At 47.8% G+C, this 22,396-nt stretch overlaps 2 protein-coding genes across 3 annotated transcripts in view; one reads left to right on the top strand and one right to left on the bottom strand.

The window, feature by feature from the left end:
• Nucleotides 1-1,142: 1,142 nt before the first annotated feature.
• LOC130371635 (clarin-3) lies at nt 1,143-4,735 on the bottom strand. Its single transcript, XM_056577474.1, has 3 exons — nt 4,083-4,735; nt 3,328-3,513; nt 1,143-1,868 (listed from the first exon to the last, which is right to left on the bottom strand). Exons 1-3 carry the CDS (start codon nt 4,321-4,323, stop codon nt 1,594-1,596), a joined length of 702 nt encoding a protein of 233 aa, XP_056433449.1. The 5' UTR covers nt 4,324-4,735; the 3' UTR covers nt 1,143-1,593.
• Nucleotides 4,736-5,881: 1,146 nt separating this feature from the next.
• The window catches only part of LOC130371102 (receptor-type tyrosine-protein phosphatase epsilon-like), a 55,299-nt gene continuing 38,784 nt past the window's right edge, over nt 5,882-22,396 (top strand). Inside the window, exon 1 of one of the 2 annotated variants that reach the window (XM_056576745.1) lies at nt 5,882-6,056. The gene's annotated coding sequence lies outside the window, so the exon portion shown is untranslated. The remainder of the gene's footprint in view (nt 6,057-22,396) is intronic. The other variant, XM_056576744.1, reaches the window with a different exon arrangement.

The raw sequence follows: 22,396 nt of genomic DNA, 5'->3' as shown, positions 1-22,396 counted from the left end.
CTCCACCACCACCACCACCCCCTCCACCACCACCTCCAACACCTCCACCACCACCACCACCACCACCCATGTCAACACGCACCCATGTGAAGCACTTCTACAACGGAGGGGCCGAGTGTGTGTGTGTGTGTGTGTGTGTTGGTGTTAGGGTGTGTGTGTGTGGTTGGCACTCCTCAAAAGAAATAGCTCAGCATCCCTATTCCCAGGGCCCCTCTTTCTTTTTTTCTTGTTTTTCTCATTATAGGTGTGTGTGTGTGTGTGTGTGTGTGCGTGTGTGTGTATTTGTTTCTGTGTGTGTGTGTGTGTGTGTGTTTCTGTGTGTGCGTGTGTTTGCCGTGAGTGCCTTTGCGCCGTTGGAAAGCCTTTGATAACGGATTGCGCAGCACTGCCATTAATGCCTCGTCTCTCAGCATCAGGAGGATCCCGGCTGATCCTGTGGGGGGGAGGGGGGGGGGGGCTACGACGCACCACTGCGGTTCCAGAGGGGTGTCTTAGCGCACAGCCTTCTGTCGTGAGACGCGAGCCTCACAGGTAAGTACGGTAATCCCCCAGAATGCTTCCCACGTACCTGTGGGACCGTCGTACTCCTGGGAATGTCTGTAGTCCGTCCCCCCACTCGCATATTCATATCAATTTGATTCATATATCATTTGTATATTACTGCATATCCTTACTGTAGCGATAGCGATATGTTGTTTTTCTTTCTTTGGAAAAATGTATTATTAATGTAAGTCGCTTTGGATAAAATCTGCTAATGCCCTGATGTAAATGTTTATATTATAATTGTTAATAATATGAATATTTATATTGTTGATGTTCATATTAACGACATTTATATTTGTACGCTTTCCTAAACGGATTAGTTTGAAAAATGTCTTTGCATTAACACTTTTGGACACTGGAGGGCAGCAAAGTTATATTTACACTATCCGGTTTTAACCTGAAGGATTGTAGGCCACTTCTGTGTTTGTCAGAAGATTAAAAAAAATAACAAAGAATTATAAATCAGGACGTGTTTTAAAAGTCTTTACGAAGCATGTCGTAGGCCTACTTTTGAGGCAATACGGTATTGTATAATTCAGGCAATCGTACTCAACTAGTTGTCTTATCAAGCCAATACACTTCAAAACAGTAATCATAATAATTGCTTACACTTTATTTAAGTCTACAAGATTATATAGCAGTCAAATAGGGAAACACATTAGTTCCCCACATGTTATAGCATGTATTTACCTTCCCTTAACTTCCTCATTCAGATATGTTGTCAACAATTCCCCTCTCTTGTATTTTGACAGATTACATCAAGGTCACTGACACGTGTGTCAACAGTTTTAACCATCAAGCAATTAAAACATGGTCATTTTATAATCCTCCAAGAAAACTATGTGTTATTAATAGACCCAAACCACTGCTCTTCCACGCCCGCTCTACTCTGACACATCATTATCTCTCTTTAATGGCTCTTCCTCGCCCATTACAATAAATAGATTGTGGATACTCTTGCGATAGGCCTCCTTGTTCCCCTTCGTCCCGTGAGACGGTGATTCATCAATGTCCTGAAGGGTTCCTCTCGTTGTCCTGACTACCCCGACGTTAGTACATCAGCACATCCTTAGGCTCTTCGGTAGGCCTCTGCTGTTCACGCTGGTGCCTGTAGGCCGCGTGCTGGTAGAGGTAGACGAAGCCGATGGCCATCAGGGTGAGGGCGAGGTAGGGGAGGACCAGGTAATATCCAAGCCCCATCGACACCTGCGTGTTCTGCACCTTCAGGGCAGAAAGCTTGCTGACGACGATGACAAGCTCCTCCGCCACGCGGTTGACAAACAAGTTGATCACGAACAGCACGAGGACCAACAAGGACACACAGGCTGGGAGGAACAGAGAGAGGGAGGGAAATGGTTCAGGGTGAGCGATAGCGCAAAGCGACATGGTCGTTGCAGTTTGAAATGCTTTTAGACCGACGCTTTGAAATCCAAACTATCAATATATAGGCCTATCATATATTGAACCATATACTATATATTTATTTTGTTTTGGTCAATATATAATATATGACATAATCATATCATGCATTGACCAATATAATATATATGTATATTTTGTTTTGTTCAATGTAATCATGATTATTTTATGAGAATCTCTTATACATTGTGTACTGGGGAACGTATCAAGGCCCAAAACCAACAACTCCTATTATTCTCTTTTCTCAAACTACACACTTCATATTACATCCAAATATCGTAGAGCAAGGCATTAGTGGAATGAACCATCATTCTGTAGGCTAACATGCCTACTGTTTTAAGTACAAGCCACCCAATAAGCAGAAACAAGGAATACTCAATACAATTTAAATTCAAGGCCAATAATAACAATGTCAATATCAAGATATAGTAATAGCATAATTGCCTAGGTCATACTGCTTTTTACATTCCATATTCACTTTCTGCCTAAGGTGTTTTTGACACTAAATACGAGATGAACCTTAAAATATGACTCAAATATGCTAGGAGGCTAGCTATATGCAATAAATATATACGCAGCAGAAAAACAGCAAACAAGGGACCAATAACGATGACAAACAAGTAAATTGATCCTTGATGATAGTTTACTTAGAATCCATCTTCTACTGCTAAAGGCGATCCATCAGTTGCATCCATCGGTTGTTCCGATAGCGATACCAGTATCGGGTATCGGGTATCCAGTATTGGGTATCGGCGAGTACCCAATTCTATGCGTCGATCAGATATTCACGTTACTAGCTAATTAACTACAAAGCTAAAAAAACATCACAAACATGACAGTGTTATGCTGTGTTCGTTAACGGAATGGGAAACACGCCATCTCCGACCTACGTGGGGTCGAGCTACCAAGTCGGCAAACATGAATGCTCACACTTAACCCCAAGAATATAAAAGTATTATTATAATTATAGATTATGAATGATAACTATCTAGTGGTGGGAGGAGCTCAAAGCTAGGTCTGTGATTTAGAAAAAAAAAGTGATTTGTTACCGTTACTGACTGGAAATCAGTACGATTCATTTTTTTTTTAATTTTACAATTCAATTGTCAAATAAAGAAGTTTATAATGTAAATTAATCCCAACACATTGGCCTGGGCCGCCTGGCCTAAAGGAAAGAGCAGTTTTTATGTTGACTGCTTCCAATGTTGTGTTGGTCATCATACTAAAGAATCATTTATTTCTTTTTTTAGTGAATAATACACAACATAAGGAACTTAATAAATTATAAAAATCGCACATTAAATCGCAATATTGGTCAAAATAATCGCAATTTGATTATTCCCCAAATCGTTCAACCCTCCTCACCGCCAACGGAGCTGCAGACGTAGATGCCGATGGGGCCCATGTAGGTCTCGTAGGGGTTGCTGACGCTGTTGTACAGGGCGATGAGGATGCTGCCGCAGGACGCCAGCAGACACAGGGCCAACAGCATGACGACCAGACCGTGGAGGACCTGGGGAGCCGTGCCGACGTTCCCCAGCACAGTGAACACTGCGAACATTCACAACAAAGTTAGGGCTGCCTGAGTCTCATGTGTGGGTCAGAGGAGGCAGAGGGGGTGGAGAGGGGGGGGGTGGTGGGGGTGTTGTGGTGTAACGGCGGCCATGTTCCCAGAACAGAGCTATGGTTTCGTATCTCTGATCCAGGGATGGGTTTGAGTGTTAAATAGTAGGCCACTCAAGTAGAAGAGGACATTAACAAATGTCTTCTTTGGGAGGCAGTGGCTTAGGAGGTAAAGCGGGTTGACTTGTAACTGGAAGGTTGCTAGTTCGATCCCCGGCTCCTGCGAGTGTCCAGGTGTCCCTGAGCTAGACGCCTCACCCTAACTACTCCCAACAAGCTGGCTGTCGCCTTGCGTGGTTCACACCACCGTCGGTTTGTGAATGTGCGCATGGATGGGTGAATTTCAGGTGGTAATTATATCGCACTTTGAGGGGCCAGTGCTTAGAAAGCACTACATAAATGCAGTCAGTTTACCATTTCCCATTCTTATTGCCAATTAGTAGATATTTTTAGCACGCTTTATGATCTTTTTTTGAAGTTCAGGTCCCCTCATTTACCTTTGAACTCTTCGGGCCGGCTTCCGATCGCCGGGCAGGACGTCCTCTCCGAGATCATATCAAAGAGATCCAAGGTGATGGTGGCGGTCCCGTTGGCGAACGTCGTGTTGGCCGAGTCCGCGGCGCACTCCATGGTGGCGCGGGTCCAGGTGGTGGACATGGAGAACCCCAGCAGCCCCACCGAGATGGAGGAGGCCAGGGCGCTGGAGAAGAAGTAGAGGATCTTGGTGGCGGAAGGCATGGTCCCTGTTCTCCCGGTGTGTCTGGCTCTACAGCCGTGAGACGTGTGGGCTGAAGTCGGGTCCGGTCCCAGCGGGGCTGAGAGTAGCGTTTGAGGAGCAGGGTTGGTGACGAACTTGCCCTCTTGGGCGGGTCGTGGGCCGGTGACAGGAATAAGGATTACAGCTCATAAAACCCTGTCTTTATGGACGTGACCTTTGGACGGAAACATCAAGACAGATAGGAGGTTGTCATGCCAAGCTTTATTTCCAAACAGGTGGAAGAGGACTGGACCCAACGTCCGAGACTGTAGGCCTGTTGTGGCCGAGTTGGTTTTTTATTTGGGCTACATTGCGGTATTTTAAAGTGGAGTTGTAGAGAGAAATATGAGCAAGAAACAATGCAAATGGAGGCCTCAAAATCTACTCAATGAATACAGACATTTAGGCATCCAATATATGATTGGCCCTTTCATACACAACAATGTTGGCCCATTAATATGAAATTTAATTTCATGTTAATTTTCTAAAAGCGACCAAAGCAGGCGACCAATCACATTCCGTATATTTTGTCACTGCGATGTGACGTCCACGAGGTAAATCAGACTTATCCCAAAGTCATGTGACTATATGGCAGGTTCATGAGGAAAATCATTTATAATGTTTACTGCAGATGAATCATTGACATCTGCACTCAGGTCAGGTCAGGTGTGTGTGTGTGTGTGTGTGTGTGTGTGTGTGTGTGTGTGTGTGTGTGTGTGTGTGTGTGTGTGTGTGTGTGTGTGTGTGTGTGTGTGTGTGTGTGTGTGTCTGAGACTTTGTTTGGCAATAAAAAGGTGGTCCAGGAAGGAATGTGATCAGATTAGATTTAAATTCATTTATTTAGCACTCTCTTACATCAGTGCATTGAACCACGAAGACACATCCAAGACACTCTCAGAAAAGCAGACGAAAAAAAAAAAAAAAGCAGACAAGTCCGTGTGCGACTCCTAACGCTATGGGCTGGTGAATGAATTTTTTTTTTTTTTTTTTTCATGGGCCCCCCCCTGGGCTGTGGGCCCCAAGAATCGTCATCACCTTTCACCCCTTAACGACGGCCCTGGTACACGGCCCTATCCGATATTGTGGTGGTTGACATTTGCTTCCTGGTAGTGTAGTACCGCAGCGCACCGCTAGGAGCACCCTCTCCCCGCTAGAGGATCCGGGGGGAGCGGGGCCGTTGACGGTGAAGTAGCCATAGAAGTAGCATCCAGCTGCAGCCCAGGAATCGGGGCATGTGGTGTGATAACGGGGCCTGTGGTGTGGCAGAGGGGCCTGTGGTGGGGCGGGTCCAGTTTTTTTCGAAATTGTCGAGGTCACAGTCGGCCCCTAGCTGCCCCAGTTGAGTATTTCAACGTTTTCTTGTTGAATTAAAATAAAATAATGAATTAAAATAATAATTAATTCAATACAAATTATATATGTATATAATTTATTATTATTATATGATTATATGATAATATATCTTATTATTATTTTTTTACGCGACGGTGGAGCGCTGTTGGGTTAGTACCGCAGCGCACCGCTAGGGGGCTCCCTCTCACTGCCAGAGGGACCGAGGGGAGCGGGGAGCAGCGACCGACAGCGCGGTGCTGTTCCGCTCAACACAAACGTTTCTTTCCCGGGGAAAGGCGTGAAAGGCAGCAGTAGAGTAGCGGCGCTGTGTGTACAGTGGTGCGCGCACACACACCGGATGTATTCCTGAAAGATCCGAGAGGTAAGTGATATCTGCGTTAATTGTCACACTGCTCGTCTTTGATCTGGACCCGCGTTTTCTGTCATGTTTCTCCGGTGTTTCTCTGATGTTTGGCTCAAGCGTTACGCGACGTGACGGAGAGGGTTTACCTGTCAGCTCTCCTGCGCCGCGGGGCGCGTGGACGTGGAAACACCCACTGGCCGCATGCCTGTACAGCGCGGATTAGAGACGCATGCGGTGCTGTGATAAACCGCCTGTTCTGTTGGTCCATCTCGCCTGGATATGAGCCGATACGTGCTCACGGTGATCTCCGAGAGTCATGTTGAACCCGGTTCCCCTTTGGCTCGCTGCGGTCAGCCCTGCTGTCCATCGGGTACCGGGGATAACATTCATTTTGTTGACGTTATTTTAGAGGGATCTGTTCCCTCAAGTGTCTCAGAACTGAAGAATGCATGTCGAAGGGTGCAAAGTAGGCTTCAGCTTTAGTCGTTGCACTTCTTCTAAAGCACGGCATGGGGACTGAATGCATGTGCGGCCGTGGATCATCTCGGTGTGATGTGTTTTAAGGGGGAGAGATTGTGGAAAGGATGCAACTAAACCTAAACTGAAAAAAGAAATCTCATTGAAACTAGGATGTCGGGGAGGTTTTGAAGCAGTTGTACTGTAGGCAATGGTTCATGTTCTGAAGATGATGAAGAAATTATATCTGAACTAGGCAGTACTTTCTGCATCCATACTTCCCCAACGTGTCCCCATCGAGGTGAGCCAGGCAGTAGCGGACGCCTCCAGCATTCTCTGATTGCAGAACTGCAGGGCGGTACAGTGTGCCCTTCAGACCCGGGATACAGGCCCACCACAGTGGGGACGGCCTGGTGCAGAAGCCTGCGATAATTTAAAACATCCCTGGAACAAACAAAACTCCGAATCCCACGCTTACAGCGCAGGGGCCGAGCTGTGCTGTTGTCACCTCTGCTCTGAGCCCGGCTGCGGTCACAACACCACACACCCTGCGTCTCCCCACACCCTGCGAGTCCTAACGAGACGGAGGTAGGGAGAAACTAATTAGAGGCGTCGAGGAAGCCCCCGCGCAGCCACCGCTAAATTGGCAGCCTCATGAATAAAACATGGGAGTTTGAAGTATGCGTCTTCCTTTTTCTTTTGGAATACAAACAACAGTAAACTAAACGCTTTTAAAAAAGCACGAAGCCGGCTGTTTGTTTGCAACCTGTTATTTGTTTTACTGCTGTTCCGTGTCCCCGTGGCCCCGCAGGCGGCAAGGATCAACACACGACGTGCGATGCAGCCCTCTGCTCTCCGACGCGTTTGGCTTTGGCCACGAAATGCGAGCAACGCAATCTGCTTTTAGATTTGGGCAGCCAGCTTAAATCGTTCGGCCATAACCAAACGCATGGGAAAAATCCTGAGGAGGAAGATGACATATTTTAAAGGCTGGCCGGACGTGGTCCAAGTTGCCTCCGGGGAACTGGAACGTTTCCTCTTCATTCATAATTCATCACGCGAAACCGTTGGTCATATAACCGTAGTAGAGATAGTGATACGCTGTTAATGGTCCACTCGGAGCGCTTCGTTGGTCAGTCAGTGACCAGTGACCACACCGATGAAGGACAGACGTGGCTTCCTGCATGGTGGACTCCAGCCCATCACGTCCCCTCACACCCCCTCTCCCCACATCTGACGGGGTCGGATGTAGGTGTCCCACATCACAAGACGTGGGACCCTTCAGATTGCCCTTAGTAACCAAAACGGCCCCCACAGAGACAGTACAGCTGTGCAAACCACTGTCTCTCTTTCTTTCTCCCTTTCTCTGACTCTGTCTCTCTCTACCTGACTCTCTCTATCTGTCTCTCTCCCCCTCTCCGTCTCTGTCATTCTGTCTCGCTCCCACTCTGTCACTCTGTCTCCCTCTCTTGCTGTGTCTCTCTCTCTCTCGCTCCCACTCGCATTGCCTCTTTCTCTCAGTCTTTCTCTCTCTGCTTCCGTCTGTGAGTCTCTTTCTCTCACTATCTTCCTCTCTCACTATCTTCTTCTCTCTGTCGTGTGTGTGTGTGTGTGTGTGTGTGTGTGTGTGTCATTTGAGGCCAATCGTCATCCCACTGACTTCAACACCTGCTACGCAGTGTCTCACCGACTGTATGAAAGTGATGTGTCCCCCACAGAACGGGAGTGTTGGTTAACGTTATGGAACTCATAACTCATCATATCTACTGTGGTTGAGCAGTGGTGTGCCAGGCCAGCTGAGCGTCTGTAGGACATGCACAGGTCACAGGTCAGGGAGGTTTTTACCACGGCGTGGAGAAGACCCACATGAGAGATGTTCTTTGGGCTACCAAGTTTGAAACGGAAATGTTTAGCATTTTGCTTGTCATGTCAATGAATTGGGAACAAAGACTACGGAGCGCTGGGAAGGCCTTGATGTCACTCCCAGTAGCGTTATGAGTCTCTCCTCCCCCCGGGCGCTACATAGCTTCTCTATTGTACTTGTTTCAGTTACATGAGCAGCTACCGCGGCTGCCCAGCGATCCCTAGACGAGAGCTGGGAGCCAAGATTAACCCCTTCACCCCAGAGCTCCCTTAACAAGGTTCTTACCAGCCAGGAGGGCAGAACCCAATTCTGCTAGCATGGCTGATGCGGTGTGGGTTCTTCTGACCCCTGGTGTAGCGCAGTGGGGAGTGACGGGTGGACAGACGGAATGGAAGTCTTGTTAACATCCCTGCTGTGGTCGGGACCTCATGTTTATAAAATTCCACGCCGTGTTGAACGATTCAATCTTCAAATATTTTGCAGGATTTGTTTGTTTGGTTTGTTTGCCTCCTCCGTGCTGTGCTCTCGCCAAAGCGAGGGTGAACACTTTTGGAAGTCAATATTTTCAAGACCTGTATCGGTAAACTTTATCCGAATGATTGCGTGTCACCGTGGATGTTTAGAACACCATTTGAAGCGGCGGGAACGCCACATGCTTGAACACAGATTGTGCAATCTTAAAAACACACTGAATCGGGCGACGTGCTGCCACGGGGAATGACAGCTATGCAGTGTTTTGTGCACAGGGCGCAGCCCGCTGTTTGACGGGCTGTGATGGTGTGCCTTGATCTGAACTCCCTACCCGTGCAGGCCAAGACACGGCGGACACACATTCCTAGATAGCTGACTCTTTGTGTTGCTTTCGTTTTCACAGCTCTGAGCGAGGAAGATCACTCCGCATGGTAAACCTAGAGCGGCCCATTCTCGGCTGTCTAGTTTCTCGTGAAAGCGTCTCATGAAACTGCAGCACACACTCCCCCCTCTCCTCATCCTCAACCCCCTGAACTCTTCCTCACTCCCGGACAATGAGAGAGGTTTTTCCACTGGAGTGCTGCGTGGCTTGCGTCATGTGGTTCTCCCATCGTGTGTTTCTAAGGCGGTGGAGGTGGGTACTGTCAAAGGGATTAGCATCTCTGCCTCGCACGGGGCCATAAAGCACGGGCAGGGCCCGAGCCGGCTCCGAAGGCCCTTTGACTGACGGCTCTGCTTTACGGCCCTCTCCTCCCTCTCCCCGTCTCCTGGAGGATGGATTACATCTTGCAGAGAGGTTGACGATGCAAAGGCATGGGTTCCTCACGCATGCATTATTGATGACGCATGACTGACACTGAATTATTTTGTATACATTTTCTCATGCTGGGGTCTTTGCGTCATCACCGTTTCAGTCCGTATTCTGTCACACTGGTGTATTGTCGCTGGAACAAACTCATTTTACGCTGAGGCTGAAACTAGCAGCCCCCTAGTGTCTGGTCGTTGACTTTCAGAGGGCAGTAAAAGGAAAGGCGGTATTAAAAGGATTCACTACGGTTCGTTTAGGAAGTCGTTTGCTGTCGAGATGAGGCGTCCACTTTGGTAAATGTGCAGTGATCAAATTGTCGGTCCGTTGCAGGCCACCGCTATAAAAGCTGCTGCTAGGAGTGAGACACTTTGCCTCTCTCCGCACGTTGACGTCAGATCAAAGGTCCGTTGTCATGGAGACAATCAACTCATTCTCCCGCTGGGAGCCTTGTGCCCAGGAGGTCGTGACGACGGTCAACCGCCCGTTCATTTAGTTATTGGCTATTTCACTAAAACTTTACTGTTTAACTTTTGACACTTCCCGGGGTCAACTGTCAGGGTTGTGGTGAGCCTGTGTTGTGTTCTGTTGAGACAGTGCTGTGTTGTGTTGTTGAGCAGTGTTGTGTTGAGACAGTGCTCTGTTGTGTTGTGTTTAGCCAGTGTTGTGTTGAGAATGTAATGTGTTGTGTTGAGGCAGTGTTGTGTTGAGCAGGTGTTGTGTTGTGTTCAGAATGTGTTGTGTTTGGACTGGGACAGTGTTGAACTAGTGTTGTGTTGAAACAGTGTTGTGTTGGGAGTGGGACAGTGTTGTTTAACGTGACAGGTACAGTATGCGCTGCTCACAGACCCCCCAATGACCACACTTGGCCAACACACCCTAGAACGGCAGAGTGAGTGTAGAGAGTGTGTGGATAGATGCTCAGAGCCGCCCTGGACTGCTTTGGCAGGAACAGACCCATGCCCGACAAACACAAAGCATCACCTGATTGGTTGGAACTGTGAGGATGGAAATGAAATGAAAAGGTCGATCCTTTGCGAGCCTCGCGCCTCCTTCAGCTCCAGTTCCTCACGGCCGTCGTTTCCGGTAGGTTTCTGTTATTTTGTTTGCGTGGTTGCTACCAAACATGCGGTTCCTGTTTGTTTATGGGTTGGGGGGGGGGGGGGAGCAAACACAGGAACAGATACGCATTCTGGGGAAGCCATGAGAAAGATATTTGATAATATGGAGGAGATGCATCCCTGTTATGTTTGCTATTATAGTAAGTGCTATTGAGAAACTGCTCCTCAGTGCCAGCTTCTCGGACACAGCCTCTCTTGATTATCGAAAGAGAGGGAGAACTTGAGAGGTAAACATCTCTAATAAAGCAGGTAATGCATATAACAAATGCCTGCGTTTCTTTCACTAAGCATTCAGCATTCCACCTTGGATTCTTTCTATGTGTTGCTGCTGGTTTATACTTGTTATATTCTGTGTATTTATGTATTGTGCATTCTTGGTTTCGAATAAACATTCTCCTGATCCCACTTCTAAGTAAAACCTACTCTCTCTCTCCAATTCCACGCAAAACATTTCTAGCAATTCAGTAGAAGAAATGGTTTCCGTTTGTGTTTGGTGTAAAAATGGAATTGAATGTTGAATTTGTGGATGTCGAGGACTTCCTCTCCTTACCACCCGACCACAATGACATGGGCCCCAACTTCCATCCAGAGGCAGGTTCACTTCTCCTTCCTTTACTTCTCCCTTTTTTTTACATTGAGGGTATTTGGCAGACACTTTTATCCAAAGCAACTTACGAAGTGCATTTTTCAGAAGATAGACAAACAATATATGGCTGTCGGTACAGTAAGGATTGTCATAGAACCAAGTGCCAAGCACTCACAATCGCTAGGTTAACCAATTTCCTGTAAACAACAAAGGATGATAGGATGAGATGCTACACAACTATGTGCAAGGACGATTTCCCAGAGCTGAGGCTGAAAGGCAGCCTGCCCTGTCTCACCAGCCCCACCAGGGCTCGTGGTAGCTGGGTGGAGGGCCCATCAGCCCGGCTGTTTGCAGACTGGATTCCTACTGATTCCTACATCCACCCACACCTACTCCTCTGAGCCCAAGACTCCCTCCCCCACCTTGCTCTCTCGCTGAAGCTCTCTGGCTCAGTCTCTCTATCTCACTCCCTTCCTCCTGCGCACACACATTCTTTGTGGTTTCTATATCTATAGAGTAATCGTTACATCAGCTAGCTAACCCAGGCCAGGAGTGTGTGTGTGTGTGTGTGACTGTGTGTGTGTGTGTGTGTGTGTGTGTGTGTGTGTGTGTGTGTGTGTGTGTGTGTGTGTGTGTGTGTGTGTGTGTGTGTGTGTGTGTGTGTGTGTGTGTGTGTGGAGGGTTTCAGAGCTGTACCCCTGGAGGTAAGAGATGGAGGGGAAAAGGTGGAAAGGAGACAGGGGGGTTGCGCTGTAATCTTTAGAGGAACATGCCTCGCGGCTCAGAGTGGCTGGGTCTCCGCACGCACGCACGCACGCACACAGCATTCGCGGCTCACTCACAAGGCAAATATATACATTGTGGGGGCTGTGTATTTTTATCGCATAGGAACTGCAGTCACTGTGTGCGTGTGTACACTTTTGTGTGAGCCCTCTGTTTGTCGTACAGAAAACACAATGACTGCTTTGTTGCCGTGGGTACGGTAGGAAGAGGACGCAGATGTGTACTTTCTTAAATGTCCATGAAGCCAGGCTGCCTCCAGTGTGTGTGTGTGTGTGTGTGTGTGTGTGTGTGTGTGTGTGTGTGACCTGCTCCGTTTACACGTGAGCGGGCTGGAGGGTCTGAGCGCTCGCGGGCGGCTATGTCACCCCGTCACTGTAACGTCCCGTTTTGGGTGCGGCTGCCCTCTCTGAGCTGTGGATGTGAAGGACGCCCATCAGGATGAGCAGTGGAGCGCGCCTCCGGCCGACCCCCAGAGAGGGGCGGGGGGGGGGCCGGGGTCACGGAGCGGGGACGCCGATCATCAAGACGTCCCAGAGGACGCTCGATGCCTGGCTCTCTGAACATCCCAACGGAAACGCTCGCTGATCTACAAGCTGTTTTTAATCCGTCCACCCCTCCCACCTCTCCCTGCCCCCGGAAGCCTTGTCGTTCAGCTGCGATGTTTATCTGCAGTGTGTTTCATGCAAAGTCTTTTCAGTGCTCAAGGCCGGGGCCACTTTTTGTTATTTCCAGCGTTGTAAACCAAATGTGACACTCTGCCACGCGCTGCTCGCTGCCGACGGGGAAGGCTGTCAGACTTGGCCGGTGTTCAACCAGAAATCACAGAAAGGGCTTGATACGCTAACACCAAGTCAACGCTGCGCTATCAAACCCAGCAGCCGGCTCCCAGTGTGGGGGGCTGGTTTGGTTAGCGGTCGACCGTTGAGCCAGCCAGCAGGATTCCCCCTCGAACTTCACGCAAAACAATTGCTTTGCCCAGTCTAGCGTTAGTGTGATTTGGTTACTGGGGAAGACACACAGGACTGCGTTGTGGCTAAACTGAGCTGTTGGTGTGCATTTACATCCAGGGCATTTAGCAGATGCTTTTATCCAAAGCGACTTACAATATGTACATTCTTCAGAAGAAAGAAATAATATATCGGTGTCGGCACAGTAAGGATGTTCATAGAACCAAGTACCAGTAATTGTGCGGTTACGGTGTAGGTTAAGGTGGTGTGTCCACAAGTGCTGGTCTGTATCGCCCTGGAAACAGCCGCAGAAGCTACAGGTTCTTGTGTGTTTTTTTTTTAAATCAGGTTAGCAGCGGTAGCTCACCACGGCGGGCTGCGGCGAACGCCTCTAATGATCCAGGAACCACGATGTTACGGCTCGTGTGGCGCTCACAGAGCTTGTTTTTACAGCTTCCCCCCCCCGCGGAGAGCCTGGCTACCAGGCGCGTCTGTGGAGTCGGCGAGCTGGTAAAACCCTCGCGTGCTTCCCAAAGCATACGGCTCACTGTGTGTTTCACAACACGGGTTTCTTCCAGGAGGAGAGAGAGAGAGAGAGAGAGAGGGAGAGAGGGAGAGAGAGAATTGCTGATATATCGTTGGTTCAGTTCTTGTATCTATCAGTTGTTATTGGTGTTCTTATTTTCTCCTTTACATTTTATTTATGAATGTCCCGTCCGCCCTTTTTGTGTCACAGTCTTCTGCAGCTGTGCACAATCCATAGATTTGTGAAGGAAATTAACTTTCTTTCTACAATCATTTCTATTTTTGACTTCTGGAAGTCAGCTCAGTGGAAGGCTTATTGGGATTGGGATGGCTTCGTTCTGTCAGATCCATAGGTGGGTCCGGGGAATATGGGTCCTCTGTTGGCCGGAGGAAGAGAGGTGTTGGAATGTTAGTAATGGTTTATTCTAGGAGTTTTGAGGGAGAGAGCGAGAGGTGTTGATTAGGGAAGGGAGTATTAATTCAGGGGAGAGGGCTTGGAATAGGGTGGATCTGTGGACCATAATCTCCAAATAGATATGACACACTGTGGAAACTAACTGGAAACATTAAACACCACCACCACCTCCACCCCCATCCCCATGAAACAGGGAAGCCTGGTGACTGTGTTGACCTTCCTGCTCACATGATTGAGAGCAAACATTTAAAGGGTCTTTCCACCAATGAGGGGCCGCCTCTCAGCTCATGGTGGAAGGCGATTGGCCCAGTTATTCCTCCAGTCGTAATTGCAGAAGGCGTTTCAAAGTGGGACCAAATTAGCTTCATCAAAATGTAGATGCATTGCAGATATGATCATCTGGGATCCAGCAGTCCTGTGTTTGAGCAGAACGTCTAGGAGTTAGACCTTGTTTCATTATGGAGATTGGTAAGGCTTTCAGAGTGACAGGGAGTTTAAGATTTCATTTATTTATTTCATAAGGGAAAGAAACCCTTAAGAACCATCTCTTCTAGTTAATACTTGGTAATGCACATTGCATGCGAGTGTGTATATTGTATATATAAGTAAGTATGTTAATATGTATGGATGTTAGTGATCATATTAACGTAACGGTTGAATGAATTGGTGTGTCTGGCTGGGCGCCTCATATTTACTTCATAAACGATGCAGATCAGATCCAGAGCTGTATCCTGTGGCCCGTGGCTCTGACTGCCACAGCACACGTTCCCCTGATAAGGGTGCGGGAACGGTTATTGGCGTTGAGGTGGCAGTCGATTGGACGAGTACCCTGGGGTTTAACAGGCGGTGATTTCCTCACCAAAGACGCATCTTTTTTTTTTTCTTTTTTTTTTCTTTTTTATTGGTGAGAAAAGCATGAATAAACAAACACAGGGTTCAATGTACAGGTCACCGTTTTTTCACATTTTTCGTAACCCCCCATCACCCACCCCTAGACCAAAGGCACGTCTGAATACGTTGATCAGCCCGGCCACTGCCATTACCTTGCGTTTTATCTCGCTTGTTTCCGTCTTCTATAGATGACTGCTCGTTTGGTTTTTGAATTGAGTGAGTTTGAGTTGTCCTGACAATGGATGTCATTGCACACACTGAGGTTTATATGAGAATATAGATGGCATAGCATCAGAGCATTCCATTGCGGTTTGGGTGGGGGTGCAGAGGTTAGATATTCTTACATGTGAGTAGTAAATTGCCCCCAGCGTAATTGGAACCAACACTTAGCCGACCATAATAAGTGGAGTGTGTCTGCGGCTAGCTGCTAGCTAGCCAGAATGTGCTGAATGTGTCTGAGGCTAGCTGCTAGCTGGCCATAATACGCTGAATGCATCTGAGGCTAGCTGCTAGCTGGCCATGATACACAGAGTGTGTCTGAGGCTAGCAGCTAGTTGGCCGTGATACGCGGACTGTGTCTGAGGCTAGCTGCTAGCTGGCCATAATAGGCTGACTGTGTCTGAAGCTAGCTGCTAGCCGACCATAATACGCTGAGTGTGTCTGCGGCTAGCTGCTAGCTGGCCATAATACGCTGAATGTGTATGAGGCTAGCTGCTAGTTGGCTGTGATACTCGGACTGTGTATGAGGCTAGCTGCTAGTTGGCTGTGATACTCGGACTGTGTATGAGTTGCAGAGAATACAAAGCACCTCCCTCCGACTCATGTCAGCTGATAGGCTTCAGTTGATGTCATTTGTTAGGGCAAGGTTGTGCACTGGGTTCTCTCTCTCTCATTTTCTTTTGTGTGTGTGTGTATGGTTGTGCATGTGAGAGATAAGTAATGACTCTTTTGTAAAATATCATTATAGGTCATCATACTGTACGTTCAAATTAAACATCAATATCACCCCCTTTACAAGTCATGTATCTGCACAGGTAATCAGCATCAATCATAAGACCGCCTCTCACTCAGAGAGCAGGGGTCCTCGGAGGTGGAGACGGAACAACACATTGGCTTTGTTACCGCGCGCTGTCGTCATTTCTGTTTTCACAAAGGCATCAATATCACTCCATATCGATTGCAAAACAACATAATAAAGGACCGATTGTGTCTGGTCTAGCTCCCCGACGCTTGAACGCAGGGGAAGGGTGTCTAGATGTGTCCTCGCTTGATCTCTGTGTGTGTGTGTGTGTGTGTGTGTGTGTGTGTGTGTGTGTGTGTGTGTGTGTGTGTGTGTGTGTGTGTGTGTGTGTGTGTGTGTGTGTGTGTGTGTGTGTGTGTGTGTGTGTGTTGAAAATTAAGTCAATCCCCTTCTGCGTCTCCCAATTCTGTTTGTGTAGTCGTGTAGGAACTTGTTGTATATCGTCGGTTTAGTTCTTGTATCCATCTGTGTTCTTATTTTGTCCACCCGTATTGTGTCACAGTGTGCAACCGTGCATAATCCATAGATTTACACACAATCCATAGATTTGTGAATGAAATTAACTTTCGTTCTACAACCCTTCCACTGTCTTCTGGAAGTGAGCTCAGTAAAAGGCTTATTGGGCTCTGGGAGGATGGCATCATTCTGTCAGAACCGTGGGGGCGGTGGGGAATCTGGGTCCTCTGTCGGTCAGGCCCTGTGTCTGACCCTGTTGGGGATGAAATGAATGCTGCATTGTCATCAGGGAATAACAAATCCTCATTGTCTCTCTGGCTACTTTCCTGCGGCTGAAACGTCGCTAATCTGCGCGCCACGGAGCTTCCTCAGGATTTCCACGATCCAGCTCCTAATCCCGGGCTTCCACTGGGAGACGGGACACGGCTGTGGACTCAGTGTGGGAGTCGATCACGAACGCTCGTTGGTTGAATGTTAATGGACTGCATTTATATAGTTTTTCTCAACCAGTGGCCACTCAAAGCGCTTTACACTATTGCCTCACATTCACAGATTCATACAAAAAACATTCACACACCCCACGGCGCTGTCAACCCCGCAAGGTGACAGCCAGCTCGTCAGGAGCGGTCAGGGTGAGGCGTCTTGCTCAGGGAAATTTTGAAAATCCGCTAGCAGGAGCCGGGGATCGAACCAGCAACCTTCCGGTTGCCAGCCAACCCGCTTTACCTCCTGAGCCACATGCCGCCCATTTTTTAAGAGATTGATCCTGTTGCTATGATAGGGTGGTGTTGCCCAATCAGAGATTGAGAGTGAAGCCAGGCAGCATAGACGATGTAAGACTGTCAGTCAGATGTGTACGGTTGCTTCTGAGACTCCGTGAAAGACACGTTACCGAAACCAAAGATTCAATAAAGAAAAAAACAAATAAAAAGTCAGATATCCAATGAAAACAGTAATTGCTCAATATGGTGCACTATGCGCTGTGCAATTATTTTAATTGTTAGAAATATTGGTGTATAATGATGAGTTGAAGCACAGGCATGGCAGTTGCTTTCTAAATTGGACTTTAATTGACCAGTAATTACTCACTAGTTTGCTAGTTGTAATGGATAAAATGAGCAGCGAGAGCCCACCATAATTACAAACCCTTTTGTAGTAACAGGAATGAGCCGTCACATGACATCCAGTGTTGTAGCAGCATGAATGAGCCTTCACTTTATACACCGTTGTCGAAGCATGAATGAGCCATCACATGACATGCTCTGTTATAGCAGCATGAATGAGCCATCACATGACATACTGTGTTGTAGCACCATGAATGAGCCATCACATGACATACTGTGTTGTAGCACCATGAATGAGCCATCACATGACATACTGTGTTGTAGCACCATGAATGAGCCATCACATGACATACTGTGTTGTAGCACCATGAATGAGCCATCACATGACATACTGTGTTGTAGCACCATGAATGAGCCATCACATGACATACTGTGTTGTAGCACCATGAATGAGCCATCACATGACATACTGTGTTGTAGCACCATGAATGAGCCATCACATGACATACTGTGTTGTAGCACCATGAATGAGCCATCACATGACATACTGTGTTGTAGCACCATGAATGAGCCATCACATGACATACTGTGTTGTAGCACCATGAATGAGCCATCACATGACATACTGTGTTGTAGCACCATGAATGAGCCATCACATGACATGCTGTGTTGTAGCACCATGAATGAGCCATCACATGACATACTGTGTTGTAGCACCATGAATGAGCCATCACATGACATACTGTGTTGTAGCACCATGAATGAGCCATCACATGACATGCTGTGTAATAGCAGCACGAATGATGCATGTACCCCCCAAAAGACACAAAAGAGGTACAGCACATGGCTCAAGCAATGCAACCTGTGTCGACTGTCACGCTCTTGCTGAACTAGCGTTTGACACGATGATCTCCTCTCCCCCTCCTCCCTCCTCCTCCCTCCCACCTCTCCTCTCCCCCCTTCTTATCTCGTTTCGTCAGGGCGGTGTGTGCATGGCCCTTTTGTTTACTGCTGTCAGCCGGACCAGTAACCCCCCCCCCCCCCCTATTGACAGGTAGAGGGGGTCTCTTGTCAGCCCAGTGATCCCCACAACCCCCCCCCCCCCCACACCAATGACAGCTCCATCCCCCCCACCCTGTCACTCCCTGTCACAAAGGAGCCCCATCCTGGCTAGACATGGGGGCTAGACATGGGGGCCGGACAACGGCCCGCCCAGACGTCTCACCGGAGAGCTGGCATGAGGTGGGCAATATCATGAAGTTGCTTGTTATTATGACCGACATTACTGCAGCAGGATATTAGAATAACAGCTGTATTAATGCTGAGAGAGAGAGAGAGAGAGAGAGAGAGAGAGAGAGAGAGAGAGAGAGAGAGAGAGAGAGAGAGAGAGAGAGAGAGAGAGAGAGAGAGAGAGAGAGAGAGAGAGAGAGAGAGAGAGAGAGAGAGAGAGAGAGAGAGAAATTTCTACCATTTATTATTTAGAGAGGGATACATGAATCATCTTATTAGAGTAAAAAGTTTATTTTGTATTTTCTGCATTTACAATGGAATTACAAAGTAATTTAACATTCCATCTTCCAATTAATTACAGCACGGAAACGGGGGGTTGTTGGTGAAATGTAATGGGATTCCACCAAATCATAAACGGCAAGGAGTGATAAATTGTCCCTCACAGGCAGTAGTAGAAGGATGCTGGCTTCCATTCCTCCCTCACCTGTGCTACATTACCGGTTCCCCCCCGGCCCGTCCGTTAACACAATGCATTACAACACACACCCAAATCAGCATTCTGTGCGAGTCTCCCAAAATAAATTAAAATCAATGCTATGGCCACCTGAGTGTGACAGGTCATCCGTCAGCACGCAGGCCGTCTGGCGAGGTCGTCTGACAATGTGCTGAATCGCTCCTCTTTCCATTTGCTATTTCAGTACGCACCCCTGCAGTCAGACTCCATCCAGGAGTCCTAAATCACAGAGTCCCTCTCAGAGGAGAGCAGCACAGGAGGCAAAGCGCACAGCGGCTGCCGTGAGCTCTGGATCTGTTTCCAATAAGGGATGGAGGCATCACCGGTGAAACCTCTCTGAGTCGTGATTGCCTTGTGCAGACCAGAAACGTGTGCACGCTGTGCAGAAGCGAGGACTTCCGCCTCTTCTTCTTCTTCTTCCTCCTCTGGCTAATAGCTCCTGAAGTTGTTCTGTGTGCATTTCAAAGAAGTGTACGTGGATTAATCGAGGCCAAGAGAGACTCTGTATGCAGGGAGCTAGAGATGTAGGACATTCCAGCTGTTTGTCGGTTTCTACAAAGGTTTGTGAAAAGCAATTGGGACTTTTATAAGTGTGCATTATATATATATATTAGTGCTGTCAAGCGATTAAAATATTTAATCGCATTAATGTCATAGTTAACATCCCTTAATTTCTTTGTCCCATTAATTGTTCTCATTCTAATGCTCTTATCAACATGGAGAAGTGCATCGGCTTGCCTTGTGCAAATGGTTTTTTATTGATAACATTAAGATCAAGATGTAAAAAAAAAAGCCTATAGTGCAATTAAACGATGAACATGCAAACATACTGCCTTGAACATAGCAGTCAGGCTACTGCTTCTTTGTTTTGAGCCCAATTATTATTATTATTTTTAAATAATAATAATAAATTGCCTTAATCGCACGATAAAAAAAATTAAAGCAGTTAAAATTGGTTTGCTTTAACGCCGTTAATAATGTGTTTAACTGACAGCACTAATATATATATATGTGTGTGTGTGTGTGTGTAGATATTAACCGCGTGTTCAGACTTATCGTGGCCGCTATAAAAGAAGGTCGAGACGCCGCCATGTTTTAGGAAACGGACGACCAGTCATGTTTTGATCAGACAAACCTCCTGTTGGGGATTATTGATCTGGGTCTCTCAGGCTCCGGACGGGAAATCCATCCATCTTGAGATCCATTCTCATTGGCTTACCCCTGAAGATACGTGGCTTCTGTCATGTGATCGCTCCGACCTCCAGCCAGCGTCAGGGGAGGGTCAGCCGGCCTGGTGGCCAGGCACGCTGTCTACTGACTGTTTAGAGAACTGCTTCCTGGAAGGATGTGTGTTTGTGTGTGTGTGTGTGTGTGTTGGTGGGTGTGTGTGTGTGTGTGTGAAGATCTCCCGCTGTCTGATGACTAGATTACAGTATTTATACGCACGCACACACATAAAGATGTAGATACCGTCACATGACCACGCCCTGGGTCATTAGCTCATGGTTCTGTTTGAAAAGAGGGGCACAGAAGACCAACCGAGCGGGCCGGAGTTCAGCTCTCCTCTGATTGGACGCCCCCGCTGGACGGGCGATGAGTCACCTGTTTCCTTTTGGTTTACGGCCACTTCCTAAAGAGCGCCTGACACTTCCTGTCCCAGGCAGCGCCGGACCATCGGGGAGGGGGGGGGGGGAAAGAGTGTGTGTGTGTGTGTGTGTGTGTGTGTGTGTGTGTGTGTGTGTGTGTGTGTGTGTGTGTGTGTGTGTGTGTGTGTGTGTGTGTGTGTGTGTGTGTGTGTGTGTGTGTGTGTGTGTGTGTGTTTGTTCCTCTGAATCTGTGTGTGTGTTTGTTCCTCTGAATCTGTGTGTGTGTTTGTGTGTGTGTGTGTCTCTCTCTCCTAACTTGTCCCCCTCCTCTCTCTGTCTCTCTCTCTGTGTTTCTCGTGGGATCGCTCTACTAGCCCACACATGCGCTCGCCAGCTCAGCCGCATCCGCTGTTCAGACACAGGAAGTGACCCGCTGGCCGTCTTCCTGTGTGTGGACAGCAGCGTGAGTCACTGCTGAGAGCCATAGAAGGAACTGTTCACAGGAGCGACCAATAGGGCCGGGCCTCCACTGGAGTCCGGCTCTGGAGAGAGAGAGAGAGAGAGAGGTAGAGAGAGAGAGAGGTAGAGAGAGAGAGAGAGAGAGATGGAGGTAGAGAGACTAGCATTTATTATTCAGAGAAGGATCAATGAATCATCTTATTACAGTGAAAGACATTATTTTGTATTTTCCGTATTTACCATTGAATTACAAAGTAACTTAATATTCAATTTCCACTTATTTTTATCAGGGTAAAGGGTGCAGCCGTTCCATTCCAGTTCCTCTTACCTGTTGACCAGTTATTCTGAGGGCCAGAGAAGGAACTGTTCACAGGAGCGACCCCAAGGGCTGGGCCTTCACTGGAGGAGCAGCGGGAGAGAGGCTGCCCAAGAGGGGGGCTGAGAAGGAGGGAGGGGCCACACTGATGTGTGAGGGGAGCTTGCTCTGACCTGGAGGGGGGGGGGGGGGGGGGGGGGGGCTCAGACGAAGGGATGGGGCTGCAGTGTTGTGTGAGGGGAACCTGGCTCTGACCTGGAGGGGGGGCTGGGAACTGGAACCAGATGCACCCTGGAATGCTGTGGCTCAGGAGGAGGAGCAGGGGGTATGCTAGCTGCTGACACCCAAACAGACCCGTCAATAAACGCTTTGAGACCTCTAGAATAGAAAAACAATAATGGTAGGGATTATCAAACCATGGATTAGGACTAGGCAGATCAGTTTTTCTCCTAGGTGTGTGTGTGTGTGTGTGTGTGTGTGGACAGGGGGAGGCTTGAAATGTGTGATGGTTCTGTAACGTGTACACCCAGTGTATCCACACCTACTCCCTATGACATCACTAAATACTCAAATAACAGGACCAAAAACACAGAGAAAAAAACGCTAGGAAAATAACTGAATCCAAACTTAGACCCTGAAACCTGATAAGCCAAGTCTAACATTGAACCAACACAAAGGGGATCCGAGAGTTAAACTAAAGTCAGGTCACTGTTGTTATCGGTTCAAATTCAAACACTTCAGTGTCAACTCTTTTCTCTCCGGAATCCGGTGACATTTCTCCCTCTGTTTGCTCCGTGTTTTACTTCTCACACCCAGATGAGTTTTGGCAATTGGCTGGGAAGGCAGGG

This window comes from Gadus chalcogrammus, chromosome 18 (assembly GCF_026213295.1).
Source record: "Gadus chalcogrammus isolate NIFS_2021 chromosome 18, NIFS_Gcha_1.0, whole genome shotgun sequence".
Classification (NCBI taxonomy): Eukaryota; Metazoa; Chordata; class Actinopteri; order Gadiformes; family Gadidae; genus Gadus; species Gadus chalcogrammus.
Note: the sequence above shows the minus strand (reverse complement) of the source record. Positions and strands in the feature narration are given on the sequence as shown.